This window comes from Tachypleus tridentatus, chromosome 10 (genome assembly GCF_004210375.1).
Source record: "Tachypleus tridentatus isolate NWPU-2018 chromosome 10, ASM421037v1, whole genome shotgun sequence".
In the NCBI taxonomy this organism is placed as follows: domain Eukaryota; kingdom Metazoa; phylum Arthropoda; class Merostomata; order Xiphosura; family Limulidae; genus Tachypleus; species Tachypleus tridentatus.
In genome coordinates this window covers 115,438,550-115,457,424 of record NC_134834.1, presented here as the reverse complement: position 1 = coordinate 115,457,424, position 18,875 = coordinate 115,438,550, and the positions used below count along the sequence as shown (strand labels likewise).

General features: G+C 32.3%; 1 protein-coding gene across 1 annotated transcript in view; it reads left to right on the top strand.

The window, feature by feature from the left end:
- LOC143228458 (ninein-like protein) overlaps positions 1-18,875 on the top strand; it is a 118,827-nt gene that overhangs the window by 82,714 nt on the left and 17,238 nt on the right. Inside the window, exons 5-7 of the mRNA XM_076459715.1 lie at positions 4,888-5,027; positions 17,693-17,833; positions 18,561-18,735. Of these exons, the coding sequence (XP_076315830.1) occupies positions 4,888-5,027; positions 17,693-17,833; positions 18,561-18,735 (456 nt within the window). The remainder of the gene's footprint in view (positions 1-4,887; positions 5,028-17,692; positions 17,834-18,560; positions 18,736-18,875) is intronic.

The window sequence follows — 18,875 nt, the reverse complement described above, 5'->3', positions numbered from 1 at the left end:
CTGCGTCACTCCTAATGTAATTCAAAATGTTCCTCTTGTTTTATATAACACTCAAGTGATTTAAGTTTTCAGTCACGGCATAACGGCTCACAGAATTGATCCGAGTTTATTGGTTTTTTTTTTTTTCCAAGTACAGACTATAGCTCCATCTCTTGATCGATATGAGAGTTAATCACAACCTCGGCTATTGAGGATTCCCTCTTATTCTCTTGTCTATTTAGCCAATTTCTTTTTAAACTCTGGGTGCTGCTGTCTTATACGCGTAGAATAATCGTTTCAAAAAAATTCTCTTTGTCATATTTACTCTTTAAAACATACGATTGCCCCTGTAGTCCCTGAGTTATGTTTCTGTTTACTTGAACTAATAATTCAAGGTTTTGTACAACGTTGTTTCACCGTATTGCTTTCTCAACACAAACACATTTCAACTTGTAATATATCTAGAATATTAATCGAATCACCTAATTACCATTAGCAACAAAATGTAGGTAAAATCTATCAAAATAAACTCCAAGGTGAAAACTGGAAAATAGTTTTAATTTCAAAGGAGTTTTCACTGTGTTTGTTATGAGGCATTACTATTAGACTCATTACATTTTTAAATATCACTTGCTTAATATAATTCTTTAGGAATTTTCGAGAATTAAAAGAGCTTAAAATATAAACTCCTATAATCCGAGCGCTTTCGAAAGGTGGACCTTTCTTCTTCAAGGGTAAGTCTGCGGTCTTTTAACGCCAAAATCCACGATTCGATTTCCCGCGGTCGACACAACACATAGCTCGATGTGGCGACGCTCAAATACAAATGACTCCTTAAAGTTTGGTGGAATGTTTCCCTAGGCTTTGTTTTCGTTACGTTCAACCATGTTTGTTTGACAGTTGAAACGGACATTAAATAAGACGTAACAGTCTACTTAACATATAGAATACAGAGAATTAACGAAACTCTAATCAAATAATCTAATACCATTATTTACGTAAAACGCTTCTCTGTAGGCCGCCTTTAAGCCTAAACGCAAGTTGTTGGGACAAGACGTTCAGACTTTCTCATTCGCTTCGTAAGCCGTATGAGAGTAACATTGTTTGTATTTGTTCACTCCACGTGCCGTGGCTGTTTCCCGAGAGAGAGGGAGATGTAATAACGCGAGATAAATATCTTTTCTGAAGTGGTTAGGATTTTCGACTTGGTAATATCAGGTCGCAAGAAACATGGTATTGTAAACATAGTTTTACATCCCTCAAACTAGATCTCGTGTATTCTCTCGATAAACTGCGGTATTGTTGTTTCCGCACGTGGTTGCTCAGTTGACGTCATTCCTTTGGGAGAACTTTCGGTTCGTGGTAAACTATTATTAATAAATGTTTTCAACAAGTTATTTTTAGAAAGACTGGATGGAAGGGTGCGCCCGTCCTTATATTATTAAACTGTTGTCGAAACAGACTCGCACTAGAGTGAATTTGATGTTCGCCGGCTGAATATTCAACCTTTAGAAATGTGTAATTTATATAAAATATTTAAAACTTTTATTAAATGTACTTACATTTTAATGAACATCATTCAGTCATATCGCATCATTTGTGTTGTTTAAATAAGCTGTTTTCTGATTGTTGCTAATAACTTTATTCGTGAATTAACCAATGGTTTTTAAGCCTTTGTTTCAAAGTTAAGATGTCACATCCTTGCTGATGTTAATTTTGAAATGTCAAGAGTTGAAAAGGATAGTAGTTCAAATAGTAGTTTGAATGGTTCAGTGTGCGTTTCTTGTCATTTATTTAAAATTTGCGAGATAACGTGCCAGGAAAGCCCAAGGATTAAATCTCGATTCCGCTGACCACATTACACACATTCAATTTTGGACGCGTTAGAAAAACAACAGTCAGCCCCATTGTTATGTTCCAGGATCCAGACAAAGCTCTTTTGGCGGTGGGTGATGTGAAGCAGTTGTTATTTTGATGGTCATCATTACAAAATTAGGGGTGGATGTACCCGATCCTTTACAGGACCTTTTAGCCTATTGCGCATAACGTGCTGTTCTGGTTGAAAATATCAGATGCCTTGTCTTGCACTCATTAAACATCGTCTATTTATCGGTTGTCCACTAAGAGACATACTGATGCATTTAACATATTACTACTGTCCACCTTGCAGCAGTATTTTCATGAAGTCTCCAATCTTCTATTTATCGTTTGTCCACCAAGAGGCATACTGATGCATTTAACATATTACTATTGTCCACCTTGCAGCAGTATTTTCATGAAGTCCCAATCTCGGCACGTCCAGGTTAACATAAGACTAGTTGCTAACTTTTGATTAGTGCAATAAAAAACAGTATATTGTTATTAATAACATTTGGTTACCTTAGCATGTTTTCAAAATTATCACTTCTTACTTTCGTAAGGTTTATTTATTGTTTTTCAAAATGGTTGTGCATACTGGATGGATTTGCATATTTTGATAAAAAAGTTAAAAAAAAGACATATACACTACAGATGAATATAGAATATATTTTAATTTAAACCAACGTTTCGCCTTTGCGGCTTCTTCAAGGTTAATATACATATAGGTTTATTTATAAATAGTTAGACTTTACTATGTACTAGATCTATTGAAATGAACAAGTTTCCTTATTCGTTCTAATCACGTATCACTTAATAGTTTTAATGGATCAGTGAAACAATACTCATTGTTTAAACTACTCTTATTTCCTTTATCTCTTGGTTTTTACATAAAACGTTTCACCAACGTGTTACTTCCAACATGCAGGGTGGCCCAAAACTCTGATATAACACGTTTCTGTCCTTTCTCTGCATTGCAGGCGACCGACGCCATTTTGAGGCAACATGGTTCATTTAGGCCTGACATGGCCAGGTGGGTTAAGGTGTTCGACTCGTAATCTGAGGGTCGCGGAGTCGAATCCCCGTCGCACCAAACATTCTCGCCCTTTCAGCCGTGGGGGGCGTTATAACGTTACGATCAATCCCACTATTCGTTGGTAAAAGAGTAGCCCAAGAGTTGACGGTGGGTGGTGACGACTAGCTGCCTTCCCTCTAGTCTTACACTGCTAAATTAAGGACCGCTAGCACAGACAGCTCTTGAGTAGCTTTGCCTGAAATTCGAAAACAAACAAACATGACTCTTTTATATTTGTATTTACTATATGTTATCTGAATTGATAGTGTTAGGAGATATATTACTCCCATACACGTTCTATAGTCCTGCTACTTTTGGGTTGCTCTGTACTACCTTTTAGTAGCCCTAGTGGTAGAGTCCATACAAATTAAACAAAGAACCCTCCATCAACAAACAATAAAGATTATTCCGAAAAATTGCTTCCAGACATTCGTATTATAGAAACACGAACTTTGAGGTTTATTTTCGTTGTTACTTTGGAATAAGTGTCGTGTGTGTACGACACAATCGGTAAGGGAAGCTCAGTTTAATATGTACTTTTAGAAGAAACTAAACTTCTTAGCCACTTGACTTGTCGGGTAGACTTTGACAGCCCAAATCAAACCTCTTCCCAAGAAAGGTTGAAAGTATACAAAATGAACACTACGCTGTGCTGTCATCACGCGATATATCTGTACTCTACGACCTTATTAAATTATATGAAACACACATACACACACGTGTGAGAAGCCAGAGATATGACTTTGTCATACAAAGATTACGCTCGAAAATCTAGCCTCTGGTGTCGTGGAAATAGAGAAGCACACAGGTTTAACACTCCTACGAAAAGACGTTTCTAGTCCTGTTTTCTCCAAGCCCGTTCCCCTGGCTGTGGTTTCGCTAGATAGTAGATAGGGACAGTGGGAATCTCGTTAATCTATTCATTAATGAATTTAAATGGCAATTTCATTTAAATACAAAATTATTAGCGTAATATTAATAACCTTTCAAGTTGCACTGGGGCCTATTAGGCCCCACTTTTCATAGGAGTGTTAAACAAATTGGATCTGCTTGAGAAAGAACTGCCTACTGACAGTAAGCCACACTAGATATATGGACTACAGGAGACACTTAAGCCTTACATCCTTATTTAGGTTACAGTTTCGGTTTAACGTGTAATGCCTATATCATCATCGTCTCCTTTGTGATGCCAATTTTAGCCTCGTTTAAGAAAAATCATAGATATAAAAAATTCCTTCCTCTGCTGCACTAATTATGGCGTGGCGTCTATCAAAACAGGCGTCTTTTGCCCATGTTCAACTTTAATTAGAATTCACAGTATGCATCAATAGCTGTGCTTGAAAATTAAATCATTTGTAGAAAAAAAAAATTGTATTCACACTTGCTGGTGAGAAACCTGTCCCTTGTCGTGGCTCGGACCTATAGGTGTGGGAATTTTCGGTGTTTCAGTGTCATATGTACCAGATTTCTTTTATTTGATTTTTCAAGATACCAACTGGGTATTCGGGGCCCGTGTGCTAAGTCCTGATGACTCCTCTGATTATATCCTAAATATTTATCTATATATTTCGATGAGAGTACCTTATAAATATCACTATGTTATGATAAGGAAATATGTAAGAGTTACCGCGATTCTTTGCCGTAAAGCTAATGCCGGTAGCCAGATACACAGTATGAAATATTTAATACCGTGAGAAACCGAACAGTGGTAATTTGATTCTGGAAAAACGAAACACTTGGAAATAGAGCATTACTTTGTTTTACCCCTCCCTAAAACACGCACACAAATACAATGCGTAATTATATTTGGTTTTAAATATTACGTGAGCTCATATTAAGGGCAGTTACGTTGTTGACTGTAGACCGTTCAGTGATGTTCTGTGATATATAAAACATCCCTACTGATCGATACCTCAAGAATAACAGGTGTGTATGTCTGTGTATAGCTACTCAGATCAAACTGCTTTGTTTTTCAGGAACTCGGCTACAATCCCAACCTGAAAATTAACCTTCAAGACTTGACTGCCCTGTTGGAAGAAGAGCTGACCGCGGCATGCCAGTCCAGTGGATTTCAGTTTGCTTTAACGACGTATCAAAGTGAACTTCGATACTTGAAGTTAGTGGATTAATCAATCTGTACTATACAGTAATCATAGTAAGCAAGCTAAACATATATATATGTACACTTCCATCGACATGTTTACTTGCATTCAGGATATATTCAGTATTCGTCATAAATACACCACAGTAGAACGACGGCTATCCGGATATCGAGTGGTCCGAATCAAATTTCGAAAGTTACAGATATGTACACACATGTATGTCTTTTTGTATATATATTAAAAAAAACAACACGAAACTGTTAAACATGACCTAGCATGCTTGGATCACTTCGTAACTGGCCCGGCATGGCCAGGTTGTTAAGGCATTCGACTCGTAATCCGAGGTTCACGGGTTCGGATACCCGTCTCACCAAACATGCTCGCTCTTTCAGCCGTGGGGGTGTTATAATGTGATGATCAATCCCACTATTCGTTCGTAAAAGAGTAGCCCAAGAGTTGGCGGTGAGTGGTGATGACTAGCTGCCTTCCCACTGATCTTAAACTGTTCAATTAGGTACGGCTAACGCAGAGAGCCCTCGCGTAGCTTTGCGCAAAATTCAAAAAACAAACCAAACAAACAAATCGTAACAAAGGGCAGATCTCGCCGCAAACCCACCAGTTGTGACATTAACGTTTCTTGAACACAGACGTGCATTGTGTTTTCTTGAAAATTAAAAACTCGTGTTTATTTTATAAATCAAAGTTTCTGTTTATTGGGGTGAAAATGTCTACCAAACTCAACATCATGGTTCTTTTATTGAATGACATCCTCCAGTAACACAACAGTATGTCTGCGGACTTGTACTGCTAGAAACCGGGTTTCGATACCCATGGTAGACTGAGCACAGATAGACCATTATGCAGCTTTGTGCTTAATTAGAAACAAAATTTACGGAACTACGTGGGAAAATAGCTTTAGAGTGAAATAAATGGAACATTCGATCAACACCAAATTTTGTAGGATTTATTTCTAGACTGCGAAAGCATTTATATATCGTAAAGTCCTAAACGGGCAGACGATAAATTATCAGTTTGATTATATGTATATATATATATCCATGTTTTTTGTGTGTCTTTTGTTTTATTTGTTTTAATTAAAAGTCAGGTTTCTCGCCTACATAATTTTATACTGTTACCGCGCTTATAAACAGTCTTTATTAAGATCTATGTTAGTATGTGTAAAGTTAGGTTAACGTGATCTATTAATTAGTTGTGGAGGAAGTATTTCGTTCTTACATTAATGTAACGTGTTTACTTCGCCAACAGTTTAAGAAAATGTTAACGTAGTACCGACGAGGGATTTATTATACGTCATTAACTCATCTACCACAAGTTTCAGCGGCGAAACCGATCTAATTAGGCTGGCAAACTTTTAAATTTAAATTAAACCAGCTGAGAATTTTGAAATTCGGTTGGAGTGCCAAGGAAAATTTGTTGGAGAAACTGGTTTAACTTTCCAATAATAGGCATGAGATGTATCTGAAATGTTATTGAATCATTCGTTAGAAGATTGTTCCTAGATAATTTTTGGTTGTCCAATTTAACTGGTCTTATTTAAGATGAAAATAATTTTTTACTTAATTATTCTAGAACTCTGATGGTGATAACAATAATACATTGTAATTTATGGCTACTTTGGATTTAGTCGTGGTTTTCACGTGTATTGAGTTTTGAATTGGCCTTTCTTAGTGTAAAATAAATGTTAGAATATCGTATTGTGGATGAAGGAGAATAATGTCCTTAATTACGTTTCATCTTGGACATTGGTCAAGTTCTCTGTCTGTTTTAAAAATGAACCTGATGGAAGAGCACAAGTTAAAATGAAGTTGTAACTTAAGTTTAAAATCAAAACCAGTTATTCATTATCAGGAAAAATTATTTGTGCCTCGAAAGTGATAAAGCAACTGTCATGTGCAGTGTCTTGTTAACACCAAGTTTTGGATATTTTCCATTGAATTGTTAACATTGTATCACATTGTTATTATAATTTGTGTTATATGTTTGGTTATGACATTAAGTTTCCTGCTGTTTTAGACATTCTAAAGAGGATCTTTGTCAGTGTGATGGATTTGTCTACATTGGTGTATCACAGTCTGAGAAGGTTAGCTTGATTAAACCTCCTCGGGTTAAGGGTCAACTCGGGAAAAAACAAATTTGAAACATCTCCCATTATTGATGTGTTATCCTTTTGTCATTAACTCGATGTGATTTTGTCACTTTGATAGACTGGTCTACAATGATGTATCACAGTCTGAGGAGGTTAACCTGGTTAGACACTCTTAAGTTAAGGGTTAACTTAGGGAGAATGCTTACCAACATAAGGTTTTTTTCAATATAAAACAAGAACTCAGCAACATATCACTTACCGAACTTTGCAGGTGCCTGGCCTGGCCAGCTGGTTAGGGCACTCAACTCACAATGTGAGCGTAACAGGTTTGAATCCTAGTTCCACCAAACATGCTTGCCCTTTCAGTCATGATGACTTTATAAACGTGATGGTCAGTCCTACTATTTCTTGGTAAAAGAGTAGCCTAAGAGTTGTTGGGTGTGAGGTGATGACAAGTTGTCTTCTTTCACTGCTAAATTAGAGACAGCTAGCAGCACATGAGGTGATGACAAGTTGTCTTCTTTCACTGCTAAATTAGAGACAGCTAGCAGCACATGAGGTGATGACAAGTTGTCTTCTTTCACTGCTAAATTAGAGACAGCTAGCACATGAGGTGATGACAAGTTGTCTTCCTTCACTGCTAAATTAGAGACAGCTAGCAGCACATGAGGTGATGACAAGTTGTCTTCTTTCACTGCTAAATTAGAGACAGCTAGCAGCACATGAGGTGATGACAAGTTGTCTTCTTTCACTGCTAAATTAGAGACAGCTAGCAGCACATGAGGTGATGACAAGTTGTCTTCTTTCACTGCTAAATTAGAGACAGCTAGCAGCACATGAGGTGATGACAAGTTGTCTTCTTTCACTGCTAAATTAGAGACAGCTAGCACATGAGGTGATGACAAGTTGTCTTCTTTCACTGCTAAATTAGAGACAGCTAGCAGCACATGAGGTGATGACAAGTTGTCTTCTTTCACTGCTAAATTAGAGACAGCTAGCAGCACATGAGGTGATGACAAGTTGTCTTCTTTCACTGCTAAATTAGAGACAGCTAGCAGCACATGAGGTGATGACAAGTTGTCTTCTTTCACTGCTAAATTAGAGACAGCTAGCAGCACATGAGGTGATGACAAGTTGTCTTCTTTCACTGCTAAATTAGAGACAGCTAGCAGCACATGAGGTGATGACAAGTTGTCTTCTTTCACTGCTAAATTAGAGACAGCTAGCAGCACATGATGTGATGACAAGTTGTCTTCTTTCACTGCTAAATTAGAGACAGCTAGCACATGAGGTGATGACAAGTTGTCATCTTTCACTGCTAAATTAGAGACAGCTAGCAGCACATGAGGTGATGACAAGTTGTCTTCTTTCACTGCTAAATTAGAGACAGCTAGCACATACAGACCTTGTGTAGCTCTGCAGAAACTTGAAACCAAACTGGACTTTACCTATTAAACAATCAAAGCAGTCCATTTTATTTTTTTAAAGAAATCCAGTATGCATATATAATCCACAAGTATACTTATGGAAATATAAAAGCTATTTAATATATATTTTGAAATTACATATGTGTTTGAAACAACAGCAGTAAAGATGGAGAAACTATTATCAACATTAAATTAATTAAGGGACTTCATTAACTCCGTTCAAACCCAATATACAAAGCATTATCTAAATCTTTAACTGTAATTGAACTTTCAGATCTAACTGAATAGTAATCACTCCTTTTACTTTAAATTTATATATTCCCCTTTTATTGTCAATGAAAATAATGCAAGTTTGTTTGTTTTGTTTTTTTGGGGGGGATGTCAGCCAACAAATAATATTCTAATGTGAGATCATATCAAGCACATATTCAAATGTGCTCCTCATTAACTTCAATTTGTTAATGATACTTTACAGGAAGGAATGTTTACAAGTGTTATTCAAATGTTTGTTGCTCACAGTTTGGTATCTGTTTTATTGAATGATTTGTTTTTCAGAATATGGTCTGGACTCGTGGCTAACTTCCAGTTGTTCCATGTCTACAACTAATGTATTGGCCACATTTTCATAACTTGAGTGTATTATTTCACAGTGTTGTTATAACCAATAAAAGCCATGTTGTGAGACTTAATCAAAATAACAGTATTACAGTTTCACTAATCTGGGTTAACCAGGTTTGTTGAGCCTAGATATAGACTAAATGCTTTTATTGTACTCACCCTTACATGTTAATTTACAATTTGGAAATTGGGTAATAGTTTAATCGACTAAAGCCCATGGGTAAGAGGTATCTGTATTGAGACAATAGAGTTATTAAATTTCATTGTTAAATTTTCTGTGTTTAGTGCATATGTACTCAGCATTATATAACATGATTTTTAAAATATAATGAGGCGTTCCATGGGAAAATTAAGTTAGTGTTGACATGTTTATGATAAACCAAGGTAGTAAATGTATTATTTCTTGTTAGTTGAAATTAGGGGAAAAAAATGTTATTACTTTCAGTTTTTCTGTAAAAAGCTATCAAGGGACAGATACTGGTAATCTTATTAATAACTCAGTGGCTTCAGTTTTAATGTTTGAGACATTTTTTTTCAGCTATAAAATGAGCTTTGCTTGGTTTTTCAAAGATAAACTTTTGTGTAAATCAACTTGTTAGATTCACAAGGTAGGAAAACATTTCATTCATATCAACTTAGATTAACTTTCAACCAGGTTAAAGAAATCTTTCATCTTTACTTTACAAAGATAAACTTTTGTGTAAATCAACTTGTTAGATTCACAAGGTAGGAAAACATTTCATTCATATCAACTTAGATTAACTTTCAACCAGGTTAAAGAAATCTTTCATCTTTACTTTACAAAGATAAACTTTTGTGTAAATCAACTTGTTAGATTCACAAGGTAGGAAAACATTTCATTCATATCAACTTAGATTAACTTTCAACCAGGTTAAAGAAATCTTTCATCTTTACTTTACAAAGATAAACTTTTGTGTAAATCAACTTGTTAGATTCACAAGGTAGGAAAACATTTCATTCATATCAACTTAGATTAACTTTCAACCAGGTTAAAGAAATCTTTCATCTTTACTTTACAAAGATAAACTTTTGTGTAAATCAACTTGTTAGATTCACAAGGTAGGAAAACATTTCATTCATATCAACTTAGATTAACTTTCAACCAGGTTAAAGAAATCTTTCATCTTTACTTTACAAAGATAAACTTTTGTGTAAATCAACTTGTTAGATTCACAAGGTAGGAAAACATTTCATTCATATCAACTTAGATTAACTTTCAACCAGGTTAAAGAAATCTTTCATCTTTACTTTACAAAGATAAACTTTTGTGTAAATCAACTTGTTAGATTCACAAGGTAGGAAAACATTTCATTCATATCAACTTAGATTAACTTTCAACCAGGTTAAAGAAATCTTTCATCTTTACTTTACAAAGATAAACTTTTGTGTAAATCAACTTGTTAGATTCACAAGGTAGGAAAACATTTCATTCATATCAACTTAGATTAACTTTCAACCAGGTTAAAGAAATCTTTCATCTTTACTTTACAAAGATAAACTTTTGTGTAAATCAACTTGTTAGATTCACAAGGTAGGAAAACATTTCATTCATATCAACTTAGATTAACTTTCAACCAGGTTAAAGAAATCTTTCATCTTTACTTTACAAAGATAAACTTTTGTGTAAATCAACTTGTTAGATTCACAAGGTAGGAAAACATTTCATTCATATCAACTTAGATTAACTTTCAACCAGGTTAAAGAAATCTTTCATCTTTACTTTACAAAGATAAACTTTTGTGTAAATCAACTTGTTAGATTCACAAGGTAGGAAAACATTTCATTCATATCAACTTAGATTAACTTTCAACCAGGTTAAAGAAATCTTTCATCTTTACTTTACAAAGATAAACTTTTGTGTAAATCAACTTGTTAGATTCACAAGGTAGGAAAACATTTCATTCATATCAACTTAGATTAACTTTCAACCAGGTTAAAGAAATCTTTCATCTTTACTTTACAAAGATAAACTTTTGTGTAAATCAACTTGTTAGATTCACAAGGTAGGAAAACATTTCATTCATATCAACTTAGATTAACTTTCAACCAGGTTAAAGAAATCTTTCATCTTTACTTTACAAAGATAAACTTTTGTGTAAATCAACTTGTTAGATTCACAAGGTAGGAAAACATTTCATTCATATCAACTTAGATTAACTTTCAACCAGGTTAAAGAAATCTTTCATCTTTACTTTACAAAGATAAACTTTTGTGTAAATCAACTTGTTAGATTCACAAGGTAGGAAAACATTTCATTCATTTCAACTTAGATTAACTTTCAACCAGGTTAAAGAAATCTTTCATCTTTACTTTACAAAGATAAACTTTTGTGTAAATCAACTTGTTAGATTCACAAGGTAGGAAAACATTTCATTCATATCAACTTAGATTAACTTTCAACCAGGTTAAAGAAATCTTTCATCTTTACTTTACAAAGATAAACTTTTGTGTAAATCAACTTGTTAGATTCACAAGGTAGGAAAACATTTCATTCATATCAACTTAGATTAACTTTCAACCAGGTTAAAGAAATCTTTCATCTTTACTTTACAAAGATAAACTTTTGTGTAAATCAACTTGTTAGATTCACAAGGTAGGAAAACATTTCATTCATATCAACTTAGATTAACTTTCAACCAGGTTAAAGAAATCTTTCATCTTTACTTTACAAAGATAAACTTTTGTGTAAATCAACTTGTTAGATTCACAAGGTAGGAAAACATTTCATTCATATCAACTTAGATTAACTTTCAACCAGGTTAAAGAAATCTTTCATCTTTACTTTACAAAGATAAACTTTTGTGTAAATCAACTTGTTAGATTCACAAGGTAGGAAAACATTTCATTCATATCAACTTAGATTAACTTTCAACCAGGTTAAAGAAATCTTTCATCTTTACTTTACAAAGATAAACTTTTGTGTAAATCAACTTGTTAGATTCACAAGGTAGGAAAACATTTCATTCATATCAACTTAGATTAACTTTCAACCAGGTTAAAGAAATCTTTCATCTTTACTTTACAAAGATAAACTTTTGTGTAAATCAACTTGTTAGATTCACAAGGTAGGAAAACATTTCATTCATATCAACTTAGATTAACTTTCAACCAGGTTAAAGAAATCTTTCATCTTTACTTTACAAAGATAAACTTTTGTGTAAATCAACTTGTTAGATTCACAAGGTAGGAAAACATTTCATTCATATCAACTTAGATTAACTTTCAACCAGGTTAAAGAAATCTTTCATCTTTACTTTACAAAGATAAACTTTTGTGTAAATCAACTTGTTAGATTCACAAGGTAGGAAAACATTTCATTCATATCAACTTAGATTAACTTTCAACCAGGTTAAAGAAATCTTTCATCTTTACTTTACAAAGATAAACTTTTGTGTAAATCAACTTGTTAGATTCACAAGGTAGGAAAACATTTCATTCATATCAACTTAGATTAACTTTCAACCAGGTTAAAGAAATCTTTCATCTTTACTTTACAAAGATAAACTTTTGTGTAAATCAACTTGTTAGATTCACAAGGTAGGAAAACATTTCATTCATATCAACTTAGATTAACTTTCAACCAGGTTAAAGAAATCTTTCATCTTTACTTTACAAAGATAAACTTTTGTGTAAATCAACTTGTTAGATTCACAAGGTAGGAAAACATTTCATTCATATCAACTTAGATTAACTTTCAACCAGGTTAAAGAAATCTTTCATCTTTACTTTACAAAGATAAACTTTTGTGTAAATCAACTTGTTAGATTCACAAGGTAGGAAAACATTTCATTCATATCAACTTAGATTAACTTTCAACCAGGTTAAAGAAATCTTTCATCTTTACTTTACAAAGATAAACTTTTGTGTAAATCAACTTGTTAGATTCACAAGGTAGGAAAACATTTCATTCATATCAACTTAGATTAACTTTCAACCAGGTTAAAGAAATCTTTCATCTTTACTTTACAAAGATAAACTTTTGTGTAAATCAACTTGTTAGATTCACAAGGTAGGAAAACATTTCATTCATATCAACTTAGATTAACTTTCAACCAGGTTAAAGAAATCTTTCATCTTTACTTTACAAAGATAAACTTTTGTGTAAATCAACTTGTTAGATTCACAAGGTAGGAAAACATTTCATTCATATCAACTTAGATTAACTTTCAACCAGGTTAAAGAAATCTTTCATCTTTACTTTACAAAGATAAACTTTTGTGTAAATCAACTTGTTAGATTCACAAGGTAGGAAAACATTTCATTCATATCAACTTAGATTAACTTTCAACCAGGTTAAAGAAATCTTTCATCTTTACTTTACAAAGATAAACTTTTGTGTAAATCAACTTGTTAGATTCACAAGGTAGGAAAACATTTCATTCATATCAACTTAGATTAACTTTCAACCAGGTTAAAGAAATCTTTCATCTTTACTTTACAAAGATAAACTTTTGTGTAAATCAACTTGTTAGATTCACAAGGTAGGAAAACATTTCATTCATATCAACTTAGATTAACTTTCAACCAGGTTAAAGAAATCTTTCATCTTTACTTTACAAAGATAAACTTTTGTGTAAATCAACTTGTTAGATTCACAAGGTAGGAAAACATTTCATTCATATCAACTTAGATTAACTTTCAACCAGGTTAAAGAAATCTTTCATCTTTACTTTACAAAGATAAACTTTTGTGTAAATCAACTTGTTAGATTCACAAGGTAGGAAAACATTTCATTCATATCAACTTAGATTAACTTTCAACCAGGTTAAAGAAATCTTTCATCTTTACTTTACAAAGATAAACTTTTGTGTAAATCAACTTGTTAGATTCACAAGGTAGGAAAACATTTCATTCATATCAACTTAGATTAACTTTCAACCAGGTTAAAGAAATCTTTCATCTTTACTTTACAAAGATAAACTTTTGTGTAAATCAACTTGTTAGATTCACAAGGTAGGAAAACATTTCATTCATATCAACTTAGATTAACTTTCAACCAGGTTAAAGAAATCTTTCATCTTTACTTTACAAAGATAAACTTTTGTGTAAATCAACTTGTTAGATTCACAAGGTAGGAAAACATTTCATTCATATCAACTTAGATTAACTTTCAACCAGGTTAAAGAAATCTTTCATCTTTACTTTACAAAGATAAACTTTTGTGTAAATCAACTTGTTAGATTCACAAGGTAGGAAAACATTTCATTCATATCAACTTAGATTAACTTTCAACCAGGTTAAAGAAATCTTTCATCTTTACTTTACAAAGATAAACTTTTGTGTAAATCAACTTGTTAGATTCACAAGGTAGGAAAACATTTCATTCATATCAACTTAGATTAACTTTCAACCAGGTTAAAGAAATCTTTCATCTTTACTTTACAAAGATAAACTTTTGTGTAAATCAACTTGTTAGATTCACAAGGTAGGAAAACATTTCATTCATATCAACTTAGATTAACTTTCAACCAGGTTAAAGAAATCTTTCATCTTTACTTTACAAAGATAAACTTTTGTGTAAATCAACTTGTTAGATTCACAAGGTAGGAAAACATTTCATTCATATCAACTTAGATTAACTTTCAACCAGGTTAAAGAAATCTTTCATCTTTACTTTACAAAGATAAACTTTTGTGTAAATCAACTTGTTAGATTCACAAGGTAGGAAAACATTTCATTCATATCAACTTAGATTAACTTTCAACCAGGTTAAAGAAATCTTTCATCTTTACTTTACAAAGATAAACTTTTGTGTAAATCAACTTGTTAGATTCACAAGGTAGAAAACATTTCATTCATATCAACTTAGATTAACTTTCAACCAGGTTAAAGAAATCTTTCATCTTTACTTTACAAAGATAAACTTTTGTGTAAATCAACTTGTTAGATTCACAAGGTAGGAAAACATTTCATTCATATCAACTTAGATTAACTTTCAACCAGGTTAAAGAAATCTTTCATCTTTACTTTACAAAGATAAACTTTTGTGTAAATCAACTTGTTAGATTCACAAGGTAGGAAAACATTTCATTCATATCAACTTAGATTAACTTTCAACCAGGTTAAAGAAATCTTTCATCTTTACTTTACAAAGATAAACTTTTGTGTAAATCAACTTGTTAGATTCACAAGGTAGGAAAACATTTCATTCATATCAACTTAGATTAACTTTCAACCAGGTTAAAGAAATCTTTCATCTTTACTTTACAAAGATAAACTTTTGTGTAAATCAACTTGTTAGATTCACAAGGTAGGAAAACATTTCATTCATATCAACTTAGATTAACTTTCAACCAGGTTAAAGAAATCTTTCATCTTTACTTTACAAAGATAAACTTTTGTGTAAATCAACTTGTTAGATTCACAAGGTAGGAAAACATTTCATTCATATCAACTTAGATTAACTTTCAACCAGGTTAAAGAAATCTTTCATCTTTACTTTACAAAGATAAACTTTTGTGTAAATCAACTTGTTAGATTCACAAGGTAGGAAAACATTTCATTCATATCAACTTAGATTAACTTTCAACCAGGTTAAATAAATCTTTCATCTTTACTTTACAAAGATAAACTTTTGTGTAAATCAACTTGTTAGATTCACAAGGTAGGAAAACATTTCATTCATATCAACTTAGATTAACTTTCAACCAGGTTAAAGAAATCTTTCATCTTTACTTTACAAAGATAAACTTTTGTGTAAATCAACTTGTTAGATTCACAAGGTAGGAAAACATTTCATTCATATCAACTTAGATTAACTTTCAACCAGGTTAAAGAAATCTTTCATCTTTACTTTACAAAGATAAACTTTTGTGTAAATCAACTTGTTAGATTCACAAGGTAGGAAAACATTTCATTCATATCAACTTAGATTAACTTTCAACCAGGTTAAAGAAATCTTTCATCTTTACTTTACAAAGATAAACTTTTGTGTAAATCAACTTGTTAGATTCACAAGGTAGGAAAACATTTCATTCATATCAACTTAGATTAACTTTCAACCAGGTTAAAGAAATCTTTCATCTTTACTTTCTTACAAATATCCAAACAACACTATATGTTGAATTAACCTGTCAACATTGTTTTCAGTAACGTTGGAAAACTGGAAGTAATGTAGAAATTTGCCTTCTTCTTCATGACATTACGAAACGTTATCTATTAGGTTGAGGAATAATTCGTGAGCGTTTTTAAATAATTTCATTCAAGCATTACATGCAAGACTATACAATACTTCAATGCATGAACACATTACACCCAAAACATTTATTATGATACTTTATTTCATGTAATACCTAGGTATATAGTATGCATTGTTTTAAACGAAATTGCAAGAAATTAAATGTGAAAAGCAGATGGTGTCGAAAACGCTCGATTTTGTCCACTTGACATTCCATTTAATGAGCTGAAAATGAAAGCAAAAATTAAAGACATGAAAATCAAACACACCATCTATTAGAGCAAAAAATTATCTACCAAATGACATGAAATATTTTGCGAAAGCGTTTAATTTATGAATATATTTTGTTAACTTGAGAAAACGCTCTTGAATTATTCCTCAACCCAATAATAAATAGTGCTGTGATTATACACCCAAATAGGAATGAAACAGAATTATAGAAGCCTTTCTAATAAAACAGTTTACACTGTTAAACAATTTTGTGTTGCACTTTATATTTTTAACATTTTCACTTCAATTTTCTTATTTTTTATGTTCATACCATTACAAATGTAATTGTTTTGTAAGGTGTCATGTCAGTATAACTGTTTTTAATTGTTTTACACCTTATTTATAACAAAATTTATTAAAGACCCCTCCTAGAAGTTTTTAACATTGAATATCTGATTTAACCAGTGATCCAGAAACGAATGCACACAGGCAAGGTACTGCTGTTATTTCCAGTAAAAGAAAATTACTTTCTAGATTAGAACTTAATTCAGTTGTTAATTAGGTTTCAGAAATATTTGATGTTATCCTTGCTGGAATGAATAAATGATATATTATTTATTTTGAATCCTAATCTAACATAATCTTTTTGTTCTGGTTATATTTATCTATATTTTGTGTGTAATTTTAAAAAGTTATTTCTTTCTGTACAAGTGAGACAGGAAGTTCAAATTATTGCTTACAGCTTCTGTTATTGCATGTTAGATGCTTGTTTAGAAGACTAAACATTTATAAGTACCTGTAATCTTGTCACTGTAATAACGTGTTGTTTGGAGCCTCACCATGTCTTCGTAGTCCATAGTCTGCGTAAACAACTACTGTTGATCGTGTCCCATGTATGACTGTGTATCTTTTCCAGAGCCTTGCAGCTTAGCTTACATTTTGATGAGTTAATTATTTTAGAAGCGAAATTCCATTAATATTGAGGAAATGATAAACTTACTATATGTTTTTTCCTCTGTATTTTAGTGTTTTTTTGTGGAATCCCATTTATTGTAATATTCTATCTCTTCTAATTCAACACAAAACATCAAGAACTTAATTTATCTCAATTTTCACCAGAACAAATTATGAACAAGTGAAAGCTGAGCGAGACAAGCTAAGAGTAAACTTGGCAGAAGCCAACACGAGAACTGTTCTCCTCGCTCAGGAAGTGGATGACCATCACACAAAGCTAGAAAAGGCTTCTCAGAACAAACTAATGTAAGATCTTTATGACAAACACATTATAATTGTGTTTAGGTTATGTGTTTGAAACTTTTGTCGGAGCACTTTCACATATAATGTAAGTATTGTTCAGAGTTCCAGTTGAACAAGTGTAAATGAAATTTAAAAACCACAATGTGAGAAACTAGGTATAATGCAAAACCCATGTGCAGAGAACAACGTGAATTTATTAAGTAATATCATGTAATTACCTAAAACAGAATTTATGGAATGTCATTAAATATGGATGAACAAAACTTTACTAAAAAATACTTTTTGCATCTTAGAAGTTTATTTGTTGATTTTTTTACAAATTTAAGCCATCTTTTGTTATACCAATAACTAACATTGTTGTGAAAGAACTTGAATTTGTTTTACTTGAGTACAATTTATCTTATATATTTACTTACTAGTCAGTGTACTATATCAAACAATTAGCTACATTATTCTTTTTTTTGGGGGGTGCTGAATATTAAGGGTTGAGGTTATTTATGATAATAACATAGATATTTTAATATTAGCACATTTTTCATATCTTACAAATTTAAGTTACTTGTATCATAAGTGGAATTATTAAGCTAGATTGTCGTCGTATCAGAGACACAAAATTCATTTAAAAATTACTGAGTAAGCTGTATGTTTTGTTTATTAAACAATATGTATTACACAGTTTGTTCTTTTTTTTAACATTAACAAGTATAACAGTACTGTCTGTTCTCTGTAGGCACATAGAAAAGAAGTACCAGGAACAGCTCCGAGAACTACAAGAAGAACTACAAAAGGATCGAGAATCACTAACTGCACAAACATCTCGCCTCAAGCAACAGCTTCAGGAGGAATTAGAGTTGGCACGAGATGAAGAAAATAAGCTTCGTATCAGATTATCTGTTCTGCAGAATGTAAGAAATATTTATTTACTCAGTGGAAAACTTACTAACAGTCTCAGTTCTTCAGTCTTATCAGTTGGACCTTTTAAAAAAAAAATTTTATTCAAATGGAAGAAAATAAACATTTCAATAAACTATAAACACAGATGTCT